Below are 18863 nucleotides of genomic sequence, written 5' to 3'. Positions count from 1 at the left end.
CTCTTAGTGGTTTAGAGAGAATTCCAAAAGACAACAGCAGCAGCAGCAAGGGCACAAAATTAAAGAAATCCCAGGAACACATACCAAGCTGAGAATTAGCTAATTGGCTTTAGGAATGCAGTAACTGAAAGATTAGCTCTAGGAGCAGGGCTAAGGGAAAGAAGAACAAATAGCGTCAGCAAGACAGAGGAACGGGCAAGGTTATACAAGCAGGTAAGGTCATGGGACTGTTGGAAATTCAGTTGTTGAAAACAGGGACTCACTGAAGCTTGGAAAAATGGTGCAGATGAGAACTTGAGCAGAGCTCTGGATTAGCTGATATGTGAAGGACGCTGAGGAAACCATGGGCCTGGCAAGAGATGACCCACTATTGGGAAGCAGCCAGCCATCTATGTACAGCCCTAAATACAGGACTCCCCACTGCACTACAAAGGAATAGATATTACAAGGCGCTATACCATCACCTGACACACAGGTCCCCACAGCAATTTGTTGCTGCACCTCACTTCATAATGCCTCGGGTCACAGACCCAGATCTCACCCAAAGACAAAGAAAGAAGGATGCTAATACCTGTGGATACTCACAGTCGAACACAAGTCACCACCTTGAAGGTGCAAGAATAACTTGAAGAAATAACCACTTACTTGTTCACTATAATGTGAAATTACTGCCCACATCAACTGATTGCTCTTGTAGAACTGGAATTTCATTTCGAAGAATGCAAGCCTGTAATACAAGAAACTCTTAAGTTTCTCCTCAAAACTGACCAAAATAAGCTTATGTAAGAAAATGTCATTCAATTCATCCAGCCTGTTCGCTCCAGAGACCATAAGAATTGGGACAAGAATGGGCAGCCTGCTCTGTGGCTGATCTTATCCTGGTCACAGTTCCACCTTCCTGCCTGTCCCCCATCAGTGCTGACAAAAACATGTGTAAAATATCCAAATCCCCAGAATGTCTCTCATTTACCAGAAGATGCACCAGCCCTGAAAGCGAACAAAACAAAGTTCCAGAATCTCAGTTCCTTAAAGTACTAGGGATGCAGACCTGAACATACCTGACAGTCAACATTTTAGCCATTTAATCACTAGATTTGCTTGAAGGCATCAAGTGAGACTAGTATCGATCCAAAAAATTAGGCTGTTCCAAGACCTCCAAAACAAACGGTAGCCTTTGACATTTTGACAGAGTAGCTATGGGGGGGGGGGGGGGGGGCGGTAAAATAATCATAGAGAAGTAAGAGTGTTCTCCTGGTGCTCTGGCCAACATTTATCTCCCAACTAAAATCACTAAAATATTAGAATTGAACCAAAATTGAGTTTGCTCTCCTCAAGGGAGAGATGATTATGGGGAGAATTGGAGAAACTATTCCAGGGGCAGAGGAATCAGTAACCAGAGGACACAGAGGGTAAAGACACACTCTGCAAGTTATGCTGATTTGGGTTGCACTGCCCTGAAAGAGTGGCAGCCATGATGTGGAAATGCCAGCGTTGGACTAAGGTGGGTCCTGATGAAGGAGCAGCTGAGTGGCTGGATGGGTGGGTTGGGGGGTGGGGGGGTGGGGGGGTGGTTAAGGGACAGATCCCCTCGTAGAAGAATCAAGAACGAGAGGGCACGGATTTAAAGTGATTTGCAAATGTAATATGCAAGAAAACTTCACATGAGTGTTTGGGGTCTGGCATGCACTACCTCAAATGTGGGGGAGGCAGTTTCAATCAACGCATTCAAAAGGGCATCAGATAATTATTTGAATAGAAACAATATGCAGGGGTTCGGGAAAAGACAGAAGAATGGTACCAATTCATAACACACATGTGGAGAGTCGGCGCAGACACCATGGGCTGAACAGCCTCCTGCACCAGAACAATTCTGTGATTCTCTGATTTCTTTCCTTCTTGATCAACCAGCTCCTTAAACCCCGCTCTCTCTTGCATTCCCTTTCCAACAACTGTGAGGAGCTAATGGATTTCTTCGCCACCAAGAACCTGTTTATCTGGTCTGCTGCTTCCTTCCTTCCAGCCAAAGTCAAATGGGAATCTCTGTCTTCACCCAGTTGTCTAGTTTTTGTTTTATACCCACTCTGAGCATATCGCATCCACAAGATTCAACTCCTTTCACCTCAACTCTATTGACTAAATTGCTGACCACCCTGCTTCTCTTCCAGGCCCCAAGCTAATTGATCTTAGAAATGGTTTCCCCTCTATTTCCCATCCTTTCAAAACAAAGCATCATCGTCAATCCCTCTAACCCTGCACACTACCATCCTAACTCTAATTCCTCTTTCATCACAAGGCCTCAAGCATGTCACTGATTCCCAAATCTACATCCATATTTTTTGCTTCAATCTCCTAAAATCAGGTGTTTGTCCTTTCCACAACTTCAAAACAGCTCAAAACAAAACCATAAATGTGACCATGGTGCTACTGGTTTCTCTCCGCAGCTCTTAACCATTCTCTTTTGTCATCTCTCCTGCTTGCCAGCTCAGTATCTTCCAGGATATAGATTCTTATTACAATAAGATCATTAGAACAATTTCAAAGTTCAATAAATGTTAAATATAATCTCTCCGCTTTTCAATGTTGTCCCTCCAGAGATGAACTTTGAAGCTTGGTATTGACTCTTTATGGTGTCAGGTTCGCATTGCTGCCCCTCAGCACCAGGGATGCGGGTTTGATTCCCGGCTTGGAGTTTGCTGGTTCTCCCCACGCCTGCATGGGTTTCCGCCCACAGTCTGAAAGACATGCTGGTTAAGTGCATTGGCCATGCTAAATTCTCCTTCTGTGTGCCCGAACAGATGTCAGAGTGTGGCCACCAGGGAATTTTCATTGCAGTGTTAATGTCAGCCCACTTGTGACATTAATAAATAAACTGTATAAACTTTAACAAAGTTAAGTTGCAGTGCTATTGTAATGCTGTACGAATCTGCACCTGTAAATCCCTCTGCTTCCTACCCCATTAAGACTCACGGAATGTGTCCTTGTTCCTCCAAACAAAATGCACCACCTCATCTTTGTATTTAAATTTATTTTGGCATCTAAAGGTTTGACAAATTTGTTTTCAAACTGCAATATTATGATCGCCTTGATGCGTCTGATTCAGACAGACATTCTCCTGGTGGCAGTCTCAGTGTTAAGAAGTGAAAATTGCTGCTATAAGACAAAAATAAAAATGAAAAGCAGCTTGCCATGCTTACTTAAAGATGAGATCATCCACATCTGTTAATGTAGCTCCAATGCTTTTGAGCAAGATGTGGAGAGACTGGAGTGGTACTGCTTCCTGCTTTTCTTTGCTGGACTCATCTCCCCCGGAGTCCAGAGACAAACTGAGGTGCAACTGTTTAGAAGAAGATCACGACTAAGTAACAGCAACTTCAATACTTTGGCCAGCATTATTAAACGCAAGCAAGATATTGTGCATTAAACGTTTAAGAAAAATAGAGTTAGCATTTCTCAAAAATTAATTCTCACGTCCTTTGCAGGCTCAAGATTTCTCTGGAGTAGGGCAGCACAGTGAGTAGCACTGCTGCTTCAGTGACCAGCGACCCGGATTCGATTCCGGCCTTGGGTGGCCGTGTGGAGTCTGCACATTCTCCCCATGTCTGCATGGGTTTCCTCCGGGTGCTCCAGTTCCCTCCCACAGTCCAAAGGTGTGCAGATTAGGTTCAATGGCCAGGGTAAATTATCCCTTATTGTCGGGGGACTGGCAGGGTAAATTCAGTGAGGTTGGGGCGGGGGGAAGAGGAGGAGGAGTAGGAGTATGAATGAGGATAGGGCCTGGGTGGGATTGTTGTCAGTGCATGCTCCAGGAGCCGAATAGTCTCCTTCTGTACTGCAAGGATTCTATGATTTCATGATCAAGTATTTTTTAAACAGGAGTGTTATTCTGTAATTCAGCAAAACAAGGATGCTCTTTGTTTAAGCAATATAATGAATTGTAAGATTCACACGCACAAGAAAAATCACTGGATTTTTACATACATTACATACTTTGTATAGAGCAATGAGAAGTCAAATATCCTTAACAACACTGAACAAAAATACCATTAGGTCGGATTTGGAATTATTCAGCATAGCAATTTCCTGAAATTATTTCCTAAATTTTAATTGCTTTTGGCTCAAGAGAATGCACCAGGCAAGAGGTGAATGGTGAAATTACACGGTCTCAGGGAGGCTCAATGGACAGCTGTGTATTTTACATCATTTGTTCCTGTATTTTTGTATTTATACAAGACAAAGGGAGATCAGCTTGGAAAGCCAATAACACCATGGGTTTGCAGCCTGGAGCCTCTGCTCATGTTTAATTGGGAAAATTAAAGGCAATGAACAGAAAATAATGAGCTAAACATCTGCAGCTTCCCAAAACACTGCAAGCTCAGAAAATCAATCCAACTACCACCTGTCGGACAAATTAAATGTTTGTAAAACAAGTCAATATTTTCACAGACATTGCTGGCTATAATTGTTAAAAATAACCGTGCCAAATACAGGGAACATTGAGGTACGGAGTGCGAAAACAAATAATCACCGTTCCTACAGTTATTTTTTAGTTTGAAAAAGAACCAAAATACTCACTTTAATTGGTGAAATGTGGAAATATTCGAAGAAGCTAAGTCTCGAAGCATCTGTCATTGACGTTTCCATCAACTCTGCCTTCAGCGCTTCCATGTCCTGGTCTATCAGATTAGTCTGCAAAAGAAAACAAAACCACCAGGCCCAGCTTTGATCCAAAGAAATTAAAATATTTTTCAAAGTGTGACAATGTCTCATTTATATTTTACTTTGAGATTAGAGTTATCAATTGTCATGAACACAGCTATTTTACCCACATGAATGACAACGCAGGTATAAATTTTACTTTACTTATAAATTTATTTATTAGTGTCATAAGTAGGCTTACATTAACACTACAATGAAGTTACTGTGAAAATCCCCTAATCACCACACTCTGGTGCCTGTTTGGCTACACTGAGGGAGAATTTAAATTTGATTTTATTTATTATTGTCATATGTATTAATTAGTATACAGTGAAAAGTATTATTTCTTGAGCGTTATACAGGCAAAGCACACCGTTCATAGAGAAAGAAACAAGAGAATGCAGAATGTAGTGTTACAGTCATAGCTAGGGCGTAGAGAAAAATCAACTTAAATTCAAGGTAGGTCCATTCAAAAATCGGATGGCAGCAGGGAAGAAGCTGTTCTTGAGTCGATTGGTACGCAACTTCAAACTTTATCTTTTTTCCACCGGATGAAGGTGTAAGAGAGAATGTCTAGAGTGTGTGGGGTACTTAATCATGCTGGCTGCTTTGCCAAGGCAGCCGGAAGTGTAGACAGAATCAATGGATGGGAGGCTGGTTTGCATGATGAATTGGGCTACATTCATGACTTTTTGTAGTTTCTTGTGGTCTTGGGCAGAGCAGGAGCCATACCAAGCTGTGATACAGCCAGAAAGAATGCTTCCTATGGTGCATCTGTAAAAATTGGTGAGAGTTGTAGCTGACATGCCAAATTTCTTTAGGCTTCTGAGAAAGTAGTGGTGTCGATAAGCTTTCTTAACTATAGTATCGACATGGGGGAATAGGCCAAGTTGTTGGTGACCTGGACACCTAAAATGTTGAAGCTTTTGACCATTTGTACTTTGTCCCCACTGATGTAGGCAGGCCACACAGTGATAGGCGTACAAGGAATATAGTAGGGGGCTGGGAACATAGTCTTGTGGGGCACCGGTGTTGCGAATGATCGTGGAAGAGGCATTGTTGCCTCTCCTTACTGAGTGTGGTCTGAGAGTTAGGGAGCTCAGGATCCAGTCGCACAGGGAGGAGCCGAGCCCGAGGCCACGCAGTTTGGAGATGAGTTTCTCAGAAATAGTGGGGTTGAACGCTGAGCTGTCATCAATAAATAGGAATCTGAAATTCTGACATAGGTTTCTTTGTTATCTGGTGTGCAGGCTTGAGAGCAGGGTCAAGGAGATGGCGTCTGCTGTGGACCTGTTGCGGCAGAAGGCAAACTGTAGTAGATCCAGGCAGCCAGGAGGCTGGAATTGATTCATGCCATGACTAACCTTCCAAAGCACTTCATAATGATGGATGTCAGAGCCACCGGATGATATAGTCATTAAAGCACGCTGCTTGGCTTTTCCTTGGTACTGGGATGATGGTCATCTTGAAGCAGATAGGGGCCTCAGATTGTTGTAAAGAGGTTAGTAAATACAGGGAGAATGTGCAGACTCTACACAGTCACCCAAACCAGGAATTGAACCAGGTCCCTGGTGCTAGGCAGCAGTTCACCATGCCACCCATAGATATTGAATGCCTATTACGTGTACACGAGACAGTTTACCAATCTAGTAGTTTTTTTGTGATTTCTTTTCCCCAGTAGATTTTATTTATGCTGGGGTATAATTCCACCTACAAGGGCAACTATCCAGCAATTTGCAAAGCTGACCATTCTTCACTTGAGTCTAGACCATGAAGCACAATATGTGATGACAGAAAACCTAATGCTGAGCCCACACTTCTCCCCACCCAAGGATTAATTTATTCTTGTAATGAAAAGAGAATATTAAGTACTTCACACCTCAGTCCTTACAACGATTAGAAAAAGAACCAATCTGTGCTAACTAAGATCCTTCCTCAAGTAACTTATTGTACGACAATTAATTGATTTGAATAAAGTCAATGATTGATATTACCTTTTCCAGATTCTTCGAAGCATCTTGCACTGAGCAAACGTATGTACCTTCTCACTGATTTCTCTTGTTGTCTTCCAAGTCATACTCTGTTGGAGTACTCTCCAATAATCTGAGTTTACTTCACATTTAATATTTCATGTTTAACTGATCAATCTGCCATTGCGCCTAAGTGCAACGTTCAGGTGAAACAGGTTTGATAGAAGTGGGAGACTGGACCAGGGCCTGCATCGGGATAGCAGCTGGCCATTCAGCCCCTTGTGTTTGTCGATTCTCTATGAATCAATGCGCTCTCTAGATTAGCGAAATCAGGTCTCCATTCAGGAGTTGGAAGTCCAGGTGTGAACATAAGAACATAAGAACATAAGAACATAAGAAATAGGAGCAGGAGTAGGCCATCTAGCCCTTCGAGCCTGCCCCGCCATTCAATAAGATCATGGCTGATCTGTCGTGGCTCAGTTCCACTTTCCCGCCCTCTCCCCATAACCCTCAATCCCTTCTCTTATCAAAAACCCATCAACCCGCTTCTTAAAAATATTTAGCGAGGCAGCCTCCACCACTTCAACGGGCAGAGAATTCCAGAGATTCACCACCCTTTGAGTGAAGAAGTTCCTCCTCAACTCCGTTCTAAACCGCCTCCCCTTTATCTTGAGGCTGTGCCCCCTAGTCCTACTGTCTTTTTTGAGCGGGAAGAGTCTCTCCACCTCTATCCTATCCATCCCATTCATCATCTTATACGTCTCAATGAGATCTCCCCTCATTCTTCTAAACTCTAACGAGTACAAGCCTAGTTTATTCAGCCTCTCCTCATAGCTCAATCCCCTCAACTCCGGTATCAGCCTAGTAAACCTCCTCTGCACTCCCTCCAGGGCCAAAATATCCTTGCGCAGGTGCGGCGCCCAAAACTGCACACAGTACTCCAGCTGCGGCCTCACCAATGCCCTATACAGCTGCAGCAAGACCTCCCTACTTTTATATTCAATCCCCCTCGCTATGAAGGCCAGCATCCCATTCGCCTTCCTGACCACCTGCTGCACCAAGTGTGAATCAATCTTATCCTCATTAACCGAGATTTATCATCAGCAGGTCAAGGAAACCCTCCCTTCCTGTCAGTTCAATCAAAATGACTAGCACACTAACAGTTAGGAGCCAATTGAGTGATGCGCATTCATGAATACTTAACATAGCTTTCACCCAATTGAACTGGTCAGAGCAAAAACAGAGCTGTTTATACCAAGTTAAAAATTCCAATAATGAAGCAGCTATGGATGTATGAAAGTTCATGCATAACATGCAGAGCATATACCAACATACAAATTAGGGCTAGGTTACTCAGCCCCTCAAGTTTGTTCTACCGCTCAGTAAGATCTGATTGTAACCTCAACCCCACATTTCTGCCTCCCCCGGAGAGCCATCACCCCCTTGTTAATCAAGTACCAAAGTTACCTTTTGAGTCATTGCAAGAGGATCCGACGCTGGGGTAAACATTGCAATAATTGCACTGAGAAACCCCTGATCAATCTTCACAGCCATTTCCTGAATCAGGACCATGAAATATCTAAACATAAACATAAAATCACAGGAAGCATAATTACAAACTTTAAACAGGAAAGATTATTTCAAAAGAAGAACACACGCATCAGTAACACTTCATTCTTTCAAAAAACACAAGGGCTTGTCATCACGTAACACCCAATTTCACAGTTTACAAAAAATACCTGAATATGGTACAAATGAGCCATAGTGCCAATGAAGTACACGTTGTCTTCGAATCCCAGGTTGATAAGGTTGTTAAGAAGGCGTACAGTGTGTTAGCTTTCATTGGTAGAGGGATTGAATTTCGGAGCCGTGAGAGGTCATGTTACAACTGTACAAAACTCTGGTGCGGCCGCACTTGGAGTATTGCGTACAGTTCTGGTTGCCGCATTGTAAGAAAGATGTGGAGGCATTGGGAAGGGTGCAGAGAAGGTTTACCAGGATGTTGCCTGGTATGGTGGGAAGGTCTTATGAGGAAAGGCTGAGGGACTTGAGGTTATTTTCATTGGAGAGAAGAAGGTTACGAGGTGAGCTGGTTGAGGTATACAAAGATGATCAAAGGATTGGATAGGGTGGATAGTGAGAGCCTTTTACCTCGGATGGTGATGGCTAACACAAGGGGACATAGCTTTAAATTAAGGGGTGGTAACTATAGGACGAATGTCAGAGGTAGGTTCTTTACTCAGAGGGTAGTAAGGGCGTGGAATGCCCTGCCTGCAGCAGTTGTGGACTCGCCAACTTTAAGAGCGTTCAAATGGTCAGTGGATAGGTATATGGATAACATTGGGATAGTTTAGGTTAGAGGGTCATTTGACTGGTTCCACTGGTCGGCACAACATCGAGGGCCGAAGGGCCTGTACCGCGCTGGAATGTTCTATGTTCACCTACACATCTTGAGACACTAACAGACACCAGTTTAGCATGACCAATCTGGCTAACCCGCACATCTTTGGACTGTGTAAGGAAACCAGAGCACCCGGAGGAAACCAATACAGGCAGGGGAAAACATGCAAACTCCCCTCAGTCTGGGCCCTGGGCTCAGAAATTCCATCCCTATATCTCTTTGCCCCTCTCATTCTTCCTTAATGCATCATTAAAATCTATTGCTTTAACCAAGCTTTTGGTCCTGAATCCTAATTTCTCCTTTGGTTCAGTGTCAATTAAATATTATGTAAAAATACAGGATAGAATGCATGGCACCAAGACTGAATTGCATCTGTGCACTGTCAGGGATTTGTCGAGTAGCAACCGTAAGAATTTAAAAAGGCCTGAAATAAAGTTTATTTATTAGTCACAAGTCAGGCTTACATTAACACTGCAATGAAGTTACTGTAAAAATCTCCTTCTCATCAGGCTGTGGCGCCTGTCCACCTAACTTGCACATCTTTGGACTGTGGGAGGAAACCGACGCAAACGCAGGGAGAACATGCAGACTCCACACGGACAGTGACCCAAGCCCGGGATCAAACCCTGTCCGGGGGCTGTGCTAACCACTGTGCCACCGTGCAAGACAGATATCTGCCTGGCAACACATGCCTAGCCAGCATTTCCAAGGGCAGGCAAGCCTCTAACATTCCACAGACATGAGGGCACCTAAAGATCACCAGATGTGAATTGCTCTAGTATTAGAAACAGATTACTTGGAAGACTGCTACAGAAATATTAAGTGCCCCAAGCAGAAACAGTTTACTAAATGACTGGGTGATTCAGGCTTATGGAAATGCCAAGCTCCACAAAAGGAAAGAATTCAAGATATGTAGACAGCTGAATCTCAGGTTTGAAATAACCAAAAGGTATAACTGCTAACCCCTCCCCCCTCAGAAGCAAACAGGTCAGTCCACACCTCAAAGTTAGAAACCACATCCGGGAGGCTAGGACCCATTGCACACCAACACCTCCTCTAACATCTTTCGGAGATGCAATAGTATTGCACCTAGATCTTAGAGGCAAGACATTGCAGGAAACCTTTGTAAAGGCAGTTTTAGTAACTTCGCTGGACCAGGAAAAGTTGTTTCCCAAACTTGTAAGGTATGATAACTATAATCTGGGTCTGATTTATAGAATTATTGTATTTGGATGTTGTTTGGGAAAGAGAAATCTTCAGGGATTGTAGATATATGTTGGAACAAAGGGTAATTACAATATAAATGGGGGTGTATTTAGTTATTTATGTACCTAAGGCTAGTCTTAGAGCAGTGCAGTCCTTTTTGTCCTGTATTTTCCTTTTAAGTTAACAAATATTCTTTAATAATTGTTTATATGATGACTGGGTCAGATTCTGACTGGGTTTTGTGTGACTGCTCACAGCATTCCAAAACAAACTATACACCACTATGAATTGGTGTTTTCTCAGAGTGTGGGGTTCATGACAGCACCCTGGCTCAATTATCCCCACGCTCTAACTCTGCTTTATCTGAAAACTGCCTTTGGCCTCAAACACACATGTCCAAGCAACAGAAGCTGGATAAAAAATTCTGTACATAAAAAGGTTGAGTCAAATATGGCCTCCCAGAGTGTGTGGCAACCTTGCTACACACAATTATTCCAACTGGTGTTCAACATTAAGGAGTATGGATTGGTCAGCTGAGAGAGTGGTAGTTGGTCACCAGCAAGTGGGTTCCTTGACTGTGTTTGATGTCAGGCTTCATGAAATCCTGAATCAGTACTGAGGGTTCCCAGGCTCAGTCCTTCCTGACTGTATATCACTTGCCTCCACCTCTAATGGGTCTGCCCTACTGGTGATCAGGGCATACCCAGTGATTGTGGACAAGTCTGTGACTTGTTAAAGTATGATTTGACGAGTACAGCCAGTAGGCTGTTGCTTGACCAGTCTATAGGACAGCTCCCCCAACTTTAGCACAAGTCCTCAGATGCAAGCAGGGAGCATTTTGCAGTATGGACTGAATGGGATGTGCCTTTGTTATTTCTAGCGCATAGGTCAATGCCCAGTGATCAGTCCAGTTTTGTTCTTTACGACTTTTGTGTAGTAATTTCACACAAACGAATGCTACGAGACCATTTCAGAGAGTAACTAACAACAGCTATATTTGAGTAGCTTTGGAGGCCAGGTTCCGAGTAAAGAAGCCAATTTCCTTCCCTGAAGAACACTAGCGCGCCAGAAGTCTTTTCCTAACCACAATCCAGTAGTTACATGGTCACCATTACTGAGACCAGCTTTACATTCCAGGATTACTGATTAATTGAATTCAATAGGAAATGCCTATCTCTGGAGCATTCACCCTGTCCTCTGGATTACTGATGGACCATATGGATCTTCTGTCACTGGAAGTCATTCCTCCTTATTTACTCCATTAAAGCCCTTCCTCATTTTGAGCACCTTTATTCAATCTGCCCCTAACTTTGTCTGCCTTTAGGAGAACAATCCCAGTTACTCCAACCTCACTATTTTAACTAAAGTCCCTTGACACTATCATCATTTTGGTCATTTCCTCTCGCACCCTTTCCATGTCTTTGAAATCCTTCCAAACGTCCCCCCCTCAGCCCTCGATAAATTATAAGAGGTGTACTCCAGTCTCAGCGGATATAGCACCTCCACCAGTACAGAAGAAGCGTTACTCACTTGAATTGCATGACTTGGCTGTGTTCATTGAACCTTGTGATGATACTGATGTCAATGAATGGCTTTGGCTCTAAACAGAGTATACGTAAATATGAGAGTATTTTCCATATTAAATCATGTACAAATAAACAGATGTAAACATGGATTTAATTTGATTACTGACCTGAATCCAAGGCGATGGACTTTGGAGGAAGAACAGGATGGAATGCTATTGGAAATATTGCACCAGACAGCTGATTATCAACCTGGAACAGAAAAACTGGTTGATAAAATTGCAAAGCAACTGCTCGATAAAATTGCAAAGCAACTGCTCATTGTCTCAGGTTTACTGCAGCTTGCGGCCGTAAAGCATTTTGGAATCCCATGACCGAGAAAGATGGGATAGAAGCACAGACATTTCTTTGTTGGTCTGTAAAGTGTTGAGAATCAAAGAATTCCTATTGTGGAAAAAGAGGTCATTCAGCCCTCTCAAATAACTCTCAAAGTACACCCCACCTAGGCCCTCCCCACTGCCCTATCCCCGTAACCCCATGCATTTAGCATGGCCAATCCACCTGATCCAATTCAAGGATTTCAAGTACTTTCGTTAAGAAATGGGAACAGCAACTTATACAAACAACAGGAAAGCTGTGCTTCTCTGACATTATTGCATTTTCACAGCATTTACGTGTTTACTGGTTTCCATTGCCTAATGCTCATCACGTTATTGGACTAAATAACTACTTTATGTTCTTTTCAAATCCCTACCATTTATCCCCACTGATCTAACTCAACTTTGAAAATTCAATGACCCAGCCTCCACTCATCTCTGGGAAAGAGAATGCCAATGATCAACTGCCCTCGGGGAAGAAATTCATCCTCATAAATAAGGGAGACCCCCTATTCTGAAAGTGTGCCCGAGTTTGAGGTTCCTCCACTGGGGGGGAATATACTCTGGCATCTACCTTTTTGGATATCTATATTTTTCAATATGATCACCTCTCATTCTTCTGAATTCCAATAACTATAAACCCAACTTGCTCAACCTTTCCTCACAGAACAATCGCTCCATCCCAGGTATCATTCGAATGAATCTCCTCTGAACTGCTTCTAATTCAATAATCTTCCTCCTGAAATAAAGGAGGCCAAAACAGTACACAGTAGACCGGGTGCAGTCTCACCAACACTGTGTGCAGTTGTAGCAAAACTATCCAACATCAGGGATGCGTGGTCCAAAGACAAAAAGGTCTGAATTTTTTTTGATACAAGGATTTCTGTAATTATGGCAATTCTTATGATCTGTAAAGAGTGTAAATGGTTCTACATCACTTTAATAGATGGAATTATTGGACTTCAAGTTGGCAGAAACATAAATTTTACATTTTTAATCTTCTATATTGAAGATTGTGGAGGCATTTATGTCATTAGCAGATCAGCATTCAGTGTAATTTGTACACGGAACACAGAACAAATTCATACCAATAATCCAGCAATGTCATCTTCTCCCTCATTCCCCCATTCATTCATTGGGCAGCCCTCTCCCCAAGCCCCCACTCAGAGAAGCCTGTCCCTAACCTGCCCCCTCCACTCACTCACTGAGCAGCCCGTCTCTAACCACCCCCTCGCTCACTCATTGAGCAGCCTCTCCGCGACCCCCCCACTCACTCACTGAGCGGCCCATCCCTAACACCCCCATTCACTCACTGAGCCACCCGTCCCTAACACCCCCCCAACTTACTCACTGAACAGCCCCTCCCTGACGCCTCCCCCCCAACTCACTGAACAGCCCCTCCCTGATGCCCCCCCTACTCACTGAGCAGCCCATCCCCAAACCCCCACTCACTCACTGAGCAGCCCCTCCTTAAACCCCCACTCACTCACTGAGCAGCCCATCCCTAACGCCCCCCACTCACTCACTGAGCAGCCCATCCCTGACGCCTCCCCCCCAACTCACTGAACAGCCCCTCCCTGATGCCCCCCCAACTCACTGAGCAGCCCGTCCCCAAACCCCCACTCACTCACTGAGCAGCCCCTCCCTGACCCCCCCCACTCACTCACTAAGCAGCCCCTCCTTAAACCCCCACTCACTCACTGAGCAGCCCATCCCTAACGCCCCCCACTCACTCACTGAACAGCCCCTCCCTGACACCCCCCCCCACTCACTGAGCAGCCCCTCCTTAAACCCCCACTCACTCACTGAGCAGCCCACCCCTAACCCCCCCAATCATTGAGCAGCCTCTCTCTGACACCCCACTCATTTCACCCTCTCCCCAAACTCCCCTGCCCCTCACTCAGCAGCTTTTCCCTAAACCCCTCTGAATCCCTTGTCCCTCCTGAACAGCCTCTCCCTAAACTCCACTCATTCCAAGAAACGCCTCACTAACCCCAACTCACTTACTGAACAGCCCCTTCCTAACCACCCCCCATTCACCCACTGAGCAGTCCCTCTCCCTGACGCCCTGACCTCCTTACACATTCCACACATGATCATATCGGAGTCAGCGATGGCAGATGGGAGGCAAAGGTTAGAAAACAAACTGAAGAATAAATTCCATTATCGAAAAGTCAGAATATTGTCAAATCCCTGCTGTTTTTATACTTCATCTCCTTGTAATATTCCATTTGTCTTCCTAATTACTTGCTGTACCCATCTGCTGATATTGTGAGATCCATGTCTGGGGAATCTCAGATCCTTTTGTACTGCAGCATTACACAATCTCTACATTTAAATAATATTTTGCTTTATCATTTTTCCTACCAAAATGGATCTCAATTTCTCACATTACAATGTTTTGCCCACTTAACCATATTCTTTGTAGACTTTTTAATATCCTCCTTGTAACTTTTTTCCCTACTTACCTTTGTAAGATCAGCAAATTTAGTGACAATGCATGCTATGGCTTATCCAAATCATTAATATGGATTGCAAATAGTTGCTAGTTTGCCAACCTGAAAATGAGCCAAGTATCCCGATACTCCCTGTTCCTGTTAGTCAATTCTCTGTCCATAATGATACATCACTCTCAATACCAAGAGTTTACATCTTGTACAATTATCTTTTGTGGGACCTGATCACCTGCCTTTTGACAAGTACACTCCATCGACTGTACTTCCCATAACCACCTTTGTTTTTAACTAAATCTTTCCCTTGTTATTTGTTATAAACCTCCTTTCTCTCTTTTTTTAAAACTTTCATTTCCATTTAAATTCAGAAAAGAATTCTCCTAATTTGTATCCTAAAATATTTGACCCCCTTACCCAAGGACTCGGAACAGTCTCTCCCTGTGAACTTGCCAGCCCCCTCAGATTTTTATATCATTCAATTTAACGAGATTACCTCACATTCTTCTAAACTCCAGAGAACTTTTCATTCTACGTCATTTAATTTTGAACATAACTTCTTTAATACAACACAGCTTCCCCTGCAATTGTAAAGGAAGCACAATGATATGGTCTTGCTTCAAGAATGAAAAACATGAAACACTTTAGGTTATAAAGAATGCTGGATAACAGGATATTAGATCACAAAATAGTTGCAAATGCTGCGGCACATTAGTTGAAAGTTTAGTCGCACACTGCCTAGATCAGAGTAGCCTTTTCAAAACGCCTCCACAACATAAAAACTCCGTTAAACTTGTGCAGCGAGCAGGTAAAACAATAAAATTTACCTGCAGCCAGTACAACTGGGCACGTAAACTCCTGTGATGAGCAGACTGCTTATATTCAACCTGAATTCCAGATAAAAAATTTCTCCTGATAGCCATTCGCTGAGGCAACCGGGTTTGCATTGTCTGAAAATTAACCTGCAAAAAAAAAACCATAATGAGCATGCTATCAAAATATAAAACCTGGACATCAGAGGCTGAGGGGTGACCTGATCTAAGTTTACAAAATTACTAGAGGTTTGGGTAAAATGAATAATCAGTTTTTTTTCCCAGGCTGGAAATGTCAACTACTCGGGGACTAGAGGTTTAAGATTAAAAAGGGGCAACTTTAAAGATGTGAGGGGCAAGGCTTTTACACAGAGGGTGATAAGTGCCTGGATTGTGCTGCAGAGAGGAAGTGGTAGAAGGAAATACAATAGCAATGCTTAAGAGGCACCTTTTTAAAAAAGATGAATAGGCAGGGAATAGAGGGATACAGAGTGCGTTGAGTCAAAAGTTTAGAAAGGTGTCATGTGTCGGCGCAGGCTTGGTCGGCTGAAGAGCTGGTTCCTGTGCTATACTGTTGTTTATTTTTCTTTATTTCTTGTTTGGATCAATGCTAAATTGCTGTACTAGTTTGATTGTGTTCCTAATTATTGGGTTGATTACTTAACTTCTTTTGTATACAGAAAAGGTTTAGTTAAAGATCTACTTTCACATGGCTACTAAGGAAGAACTGCTGTTCCATTTGACTTTTAAATTGTACAGGTTGGTTCAGAATCCCCTATGGCAAGGGCAGAGGAAGGGAGGAAAGGAAGAAGAGTCAGACGTGTGTTCTTTTCCTTTTCCATTATCAGGAAATATACACGCTTATTGGGTTGTGGCCATTTGGTCTTGTTGCAACATTTCAAATACATATTCATTCACTGAACACAGCATTGGTCTGTGCTGGGTGTGTCCGTAGATGGCCCAGAAATGTTGTGATGGAATCCACTGTTTTAAAGCTAGTATTTTTTAAGACAGACCCTAATTGAAAAGGGACAATAATAAAAAGGAAACAAAAAAGGAAATTGAGATTGAAAACAAAAACTTTTAAGTAGACTGAAACTGGTTGAAAGTGTGTCAAAGGTCAGAGAGCCAAACATCAGGTGCTCAAATGCTGATGATTCCAGTGGTGCAGTACAGGCAGGTTGAAGCAGCAGCAGGCTTGATCCAACAACTGAGACTAAGCAGCTCTTTGTTATTTGAAGATAAGCAAATAACTGTCACAAGCAGAGTTGAGGAAGTTCACCATTTTTGGCGAACACCATGCCCACTGAGCTTCAATTTAGCCTCACCACTGGCCAACAAGCAACCCAAGATCAGCAAGAGCTGAAATTCTTCATCAGGAAGAAAGTCCAAAGTTGTGCAGTTTAGGTGCATTGGCCATGCTAAATTGCCCCTTAGTGTCTCAGGATACGTAGGTTAGAGGGATGAGTGGGGTAAATGTGTGGGGTTATGGAGATGGGGCCTGGGTGGTATTACGGTCAGTGCAGACTCGATGGGCCGAATGGCTTCTCCGACACTCTAGGAATTCTATGAACAAAGACTTTTGTGACCGAGACTGTTGACACATGTTGAGTGGACTAGCAAGCCAATTAGTAACTATGTTACCTGTATCTGCCATTTAAAATATAATTTAATTTAAAACTGACTTCCATTTGCCTGTTAATTCGTTTAATTTGTATTGATTCTGAGTTTGAGTACAGGTGGTTACCAAAATAACATGGGGTCATTGGGATAGGGTGGGGGTGGGCTTCAGGAGAATGCTGTTTAGGGGAGTTGGTGTGGAGTTGATGCCAAATGGCTGCCTTCTGCACTGTTTTTGCTTTGTTTTATAGCGTAAAATCTTGTACTTTCATTCTTTCAGAAAGTAACTGCAATTTCAGATTTCTTCTTTTATTATTTTAAAGGGTGCTAATGAAATAAAAGCTCGTGAAAGGAGGAGAAAAAGGAAATCATTAAGCAACTTCACGAACGAGCTTTGGAAATTTTAACAGTTACACAGAGAGCACAGCAATCTTGCATTTCTGACAAAAAAATGTTATGAATGGCAATCCATTGGAACCCAGCCACAACGTGCAAGTACTATTTGTACGTTACCATAAGACCATAACAAATAGGAACAAGAGTAGGTTGTTTGGCCCCTCAAGCCTGCTCTGCCTTTAAACAAGATCACAGTTGATCTGACATTACTCATGTCCACTTTTCTGCCCTTTTCCAGGGAGCCTTGATTCCCTTACTGATCAAAAATCTCTCCGTCTCAGCCTAAAATTCACAAGGACTCTGCCCCCACAGCTGTGTGTGTCAAGGAGTTCCAAAGACACACAACCCTCTGATAGAAGAGATTTCTCCTCATCTCAGTCTTAAATTGATACCCCTTTATTCTGAGGCTACACCCTGTGGTCCTCGACTCTCCTACAAGGGGAAACAACCTCTCAGCATTTACCCTGTTGAACCTTTAAGAATCCAATATGTGGCAATGAGGTTACCTCTCATTCATCTAAATTCCAATGAGTCCCAAACTATTTAACCTTTCCCCATACGAGTTACCTCCAAGCTGCTGTCCAACGTCATCCATTGTTCTGGAGTCTTGGCGATCAGGTACGTCTGGTAGTTCTGTTCCAAAAGATTGATGTGCTTTTGACTAAATGGCTTCCAGCGTTGTTTCCGTTTCATTTCCCACACAACACCTGAACTAAAGTCAGAACAAAATACCAATTAAACACAAACGTAACTTCAATTCAAGGAAACGTACAACAATTTTGGCATGCCAAAATAATTAGGACTGATGAAAATGAACCTTTTCACAGCAGCCTCAATCTCTTCACACAACTCCATTATCTGCCAACTCACCGCATCTAAATTTGTCTCTCTCCAGAGACTGAGATAAGCATCCCAAAACTGGGTCTGCCAATGGCTCGCTTCACAGAGGTCAATTGCACTTTAGTTAAACTATTCGGCTGGATTTCATCATTTCCTACCCATTTCTTACACATTTATTTACACTTAAATTCCTATCATCTGAGCCTTGTCACAGTGATTTTTTTTTACCCATTCTACTTTCTCAGGAACAAAAAATTGCATTCTATAGTTCAAATGAGAACATTTCTAGTCTAGCTGGTCTCAGGCCAAGCTTGATCCTGGAGTATTCTCAGCTTTGAATGTCCACATTTACAGCCACCAAATTTTTTCTTTCCAAACTAAGTTGCATCTTAGTCCACAATTCTTGACGTGTATTCTGAAAATCTATGACATACTTTCCCCACAAATCACTGAAGATCTTTCTACCTTAAATTCAGATTTTTCCATGAAACCTCAAAATATTTAAAAGGTTTTCTTTACAGGAGCTTACTGCTTTACAGTTTATGCATTTTCCTAACCCTTTTTTCAAATAAA

At 42.9% G+C, this 18863-nt stretch overlaps 1 protein-coding gene across 4 annotated transcripts in view; it reads right to left on the bottom strand.

The window, feature by feature from the left end:
• The window catches only part of vps13c (vacuolar protein sorting 13 homolog C), a 298634-nt gene that overhangs the window by 34943 nt on the left and 244828 nt on the right, over nucleotides 1-18863 (bottom strand). For all 4 annotated transcript variants that reach the window (XM_080216043.1, XM_080216044.1, XM_080216045.1 and 1 more), the window contains 8 exons: nucleotides 18018-18162; nucleotides 15450-15584; nucleotides 11966-12047; nucleotides 11803-11872; nucleotides 8133-8244; nucleotides 4573-4686; nucleotides 3195-3334; nucleotides 646-727 (listed from right to left, as the gene is read on the bottom strand). In XM_080216043.1, the coding sequence (XP_080072169.1) occupies nucleotides 646-727; nucleotides 3195-3334; nucleotides 4573-4686; nucleotides 8133-8244; nucleotides 11803-11872; nucleotides 11966-12047; nucleotides 15450-15584; nucleotides 18018-18162 (880 nt within the window). The remainder of the gene's footprint in view (nucleotides 1-645; nucleotides 728-3194; nucleotides 3335-4572; nucleotides 4687-8132; nucleotides 8245-11802; nucleotides 11873-11965; nucleotides 12048-15449; nucleotides 15585-18017; nucleotides 18163-18863) is intronic.

Source organism: Carcharhinus amblyrhynchos, chromosome 32 (assembly GCF_965287045.1).
Source record: "Carcharhinus amblyrhynchos chromosome 32, sCarAmb.v2.hapA, whole genome shotgun sequence".
Taxonomy (NCBI): domain Eukaryota; kingdom Metazoa; phylum Chordata; class Chondrichthyes; order Carcharhiniformes; family Carcharhinidae; genus Carcharhinus; species Carcharhinus amblyrhynchos.
Note: the sequence above shows the minus strand (reverse complement) of the source record. Positions and strands in the feature narration are given on the sequence as shown.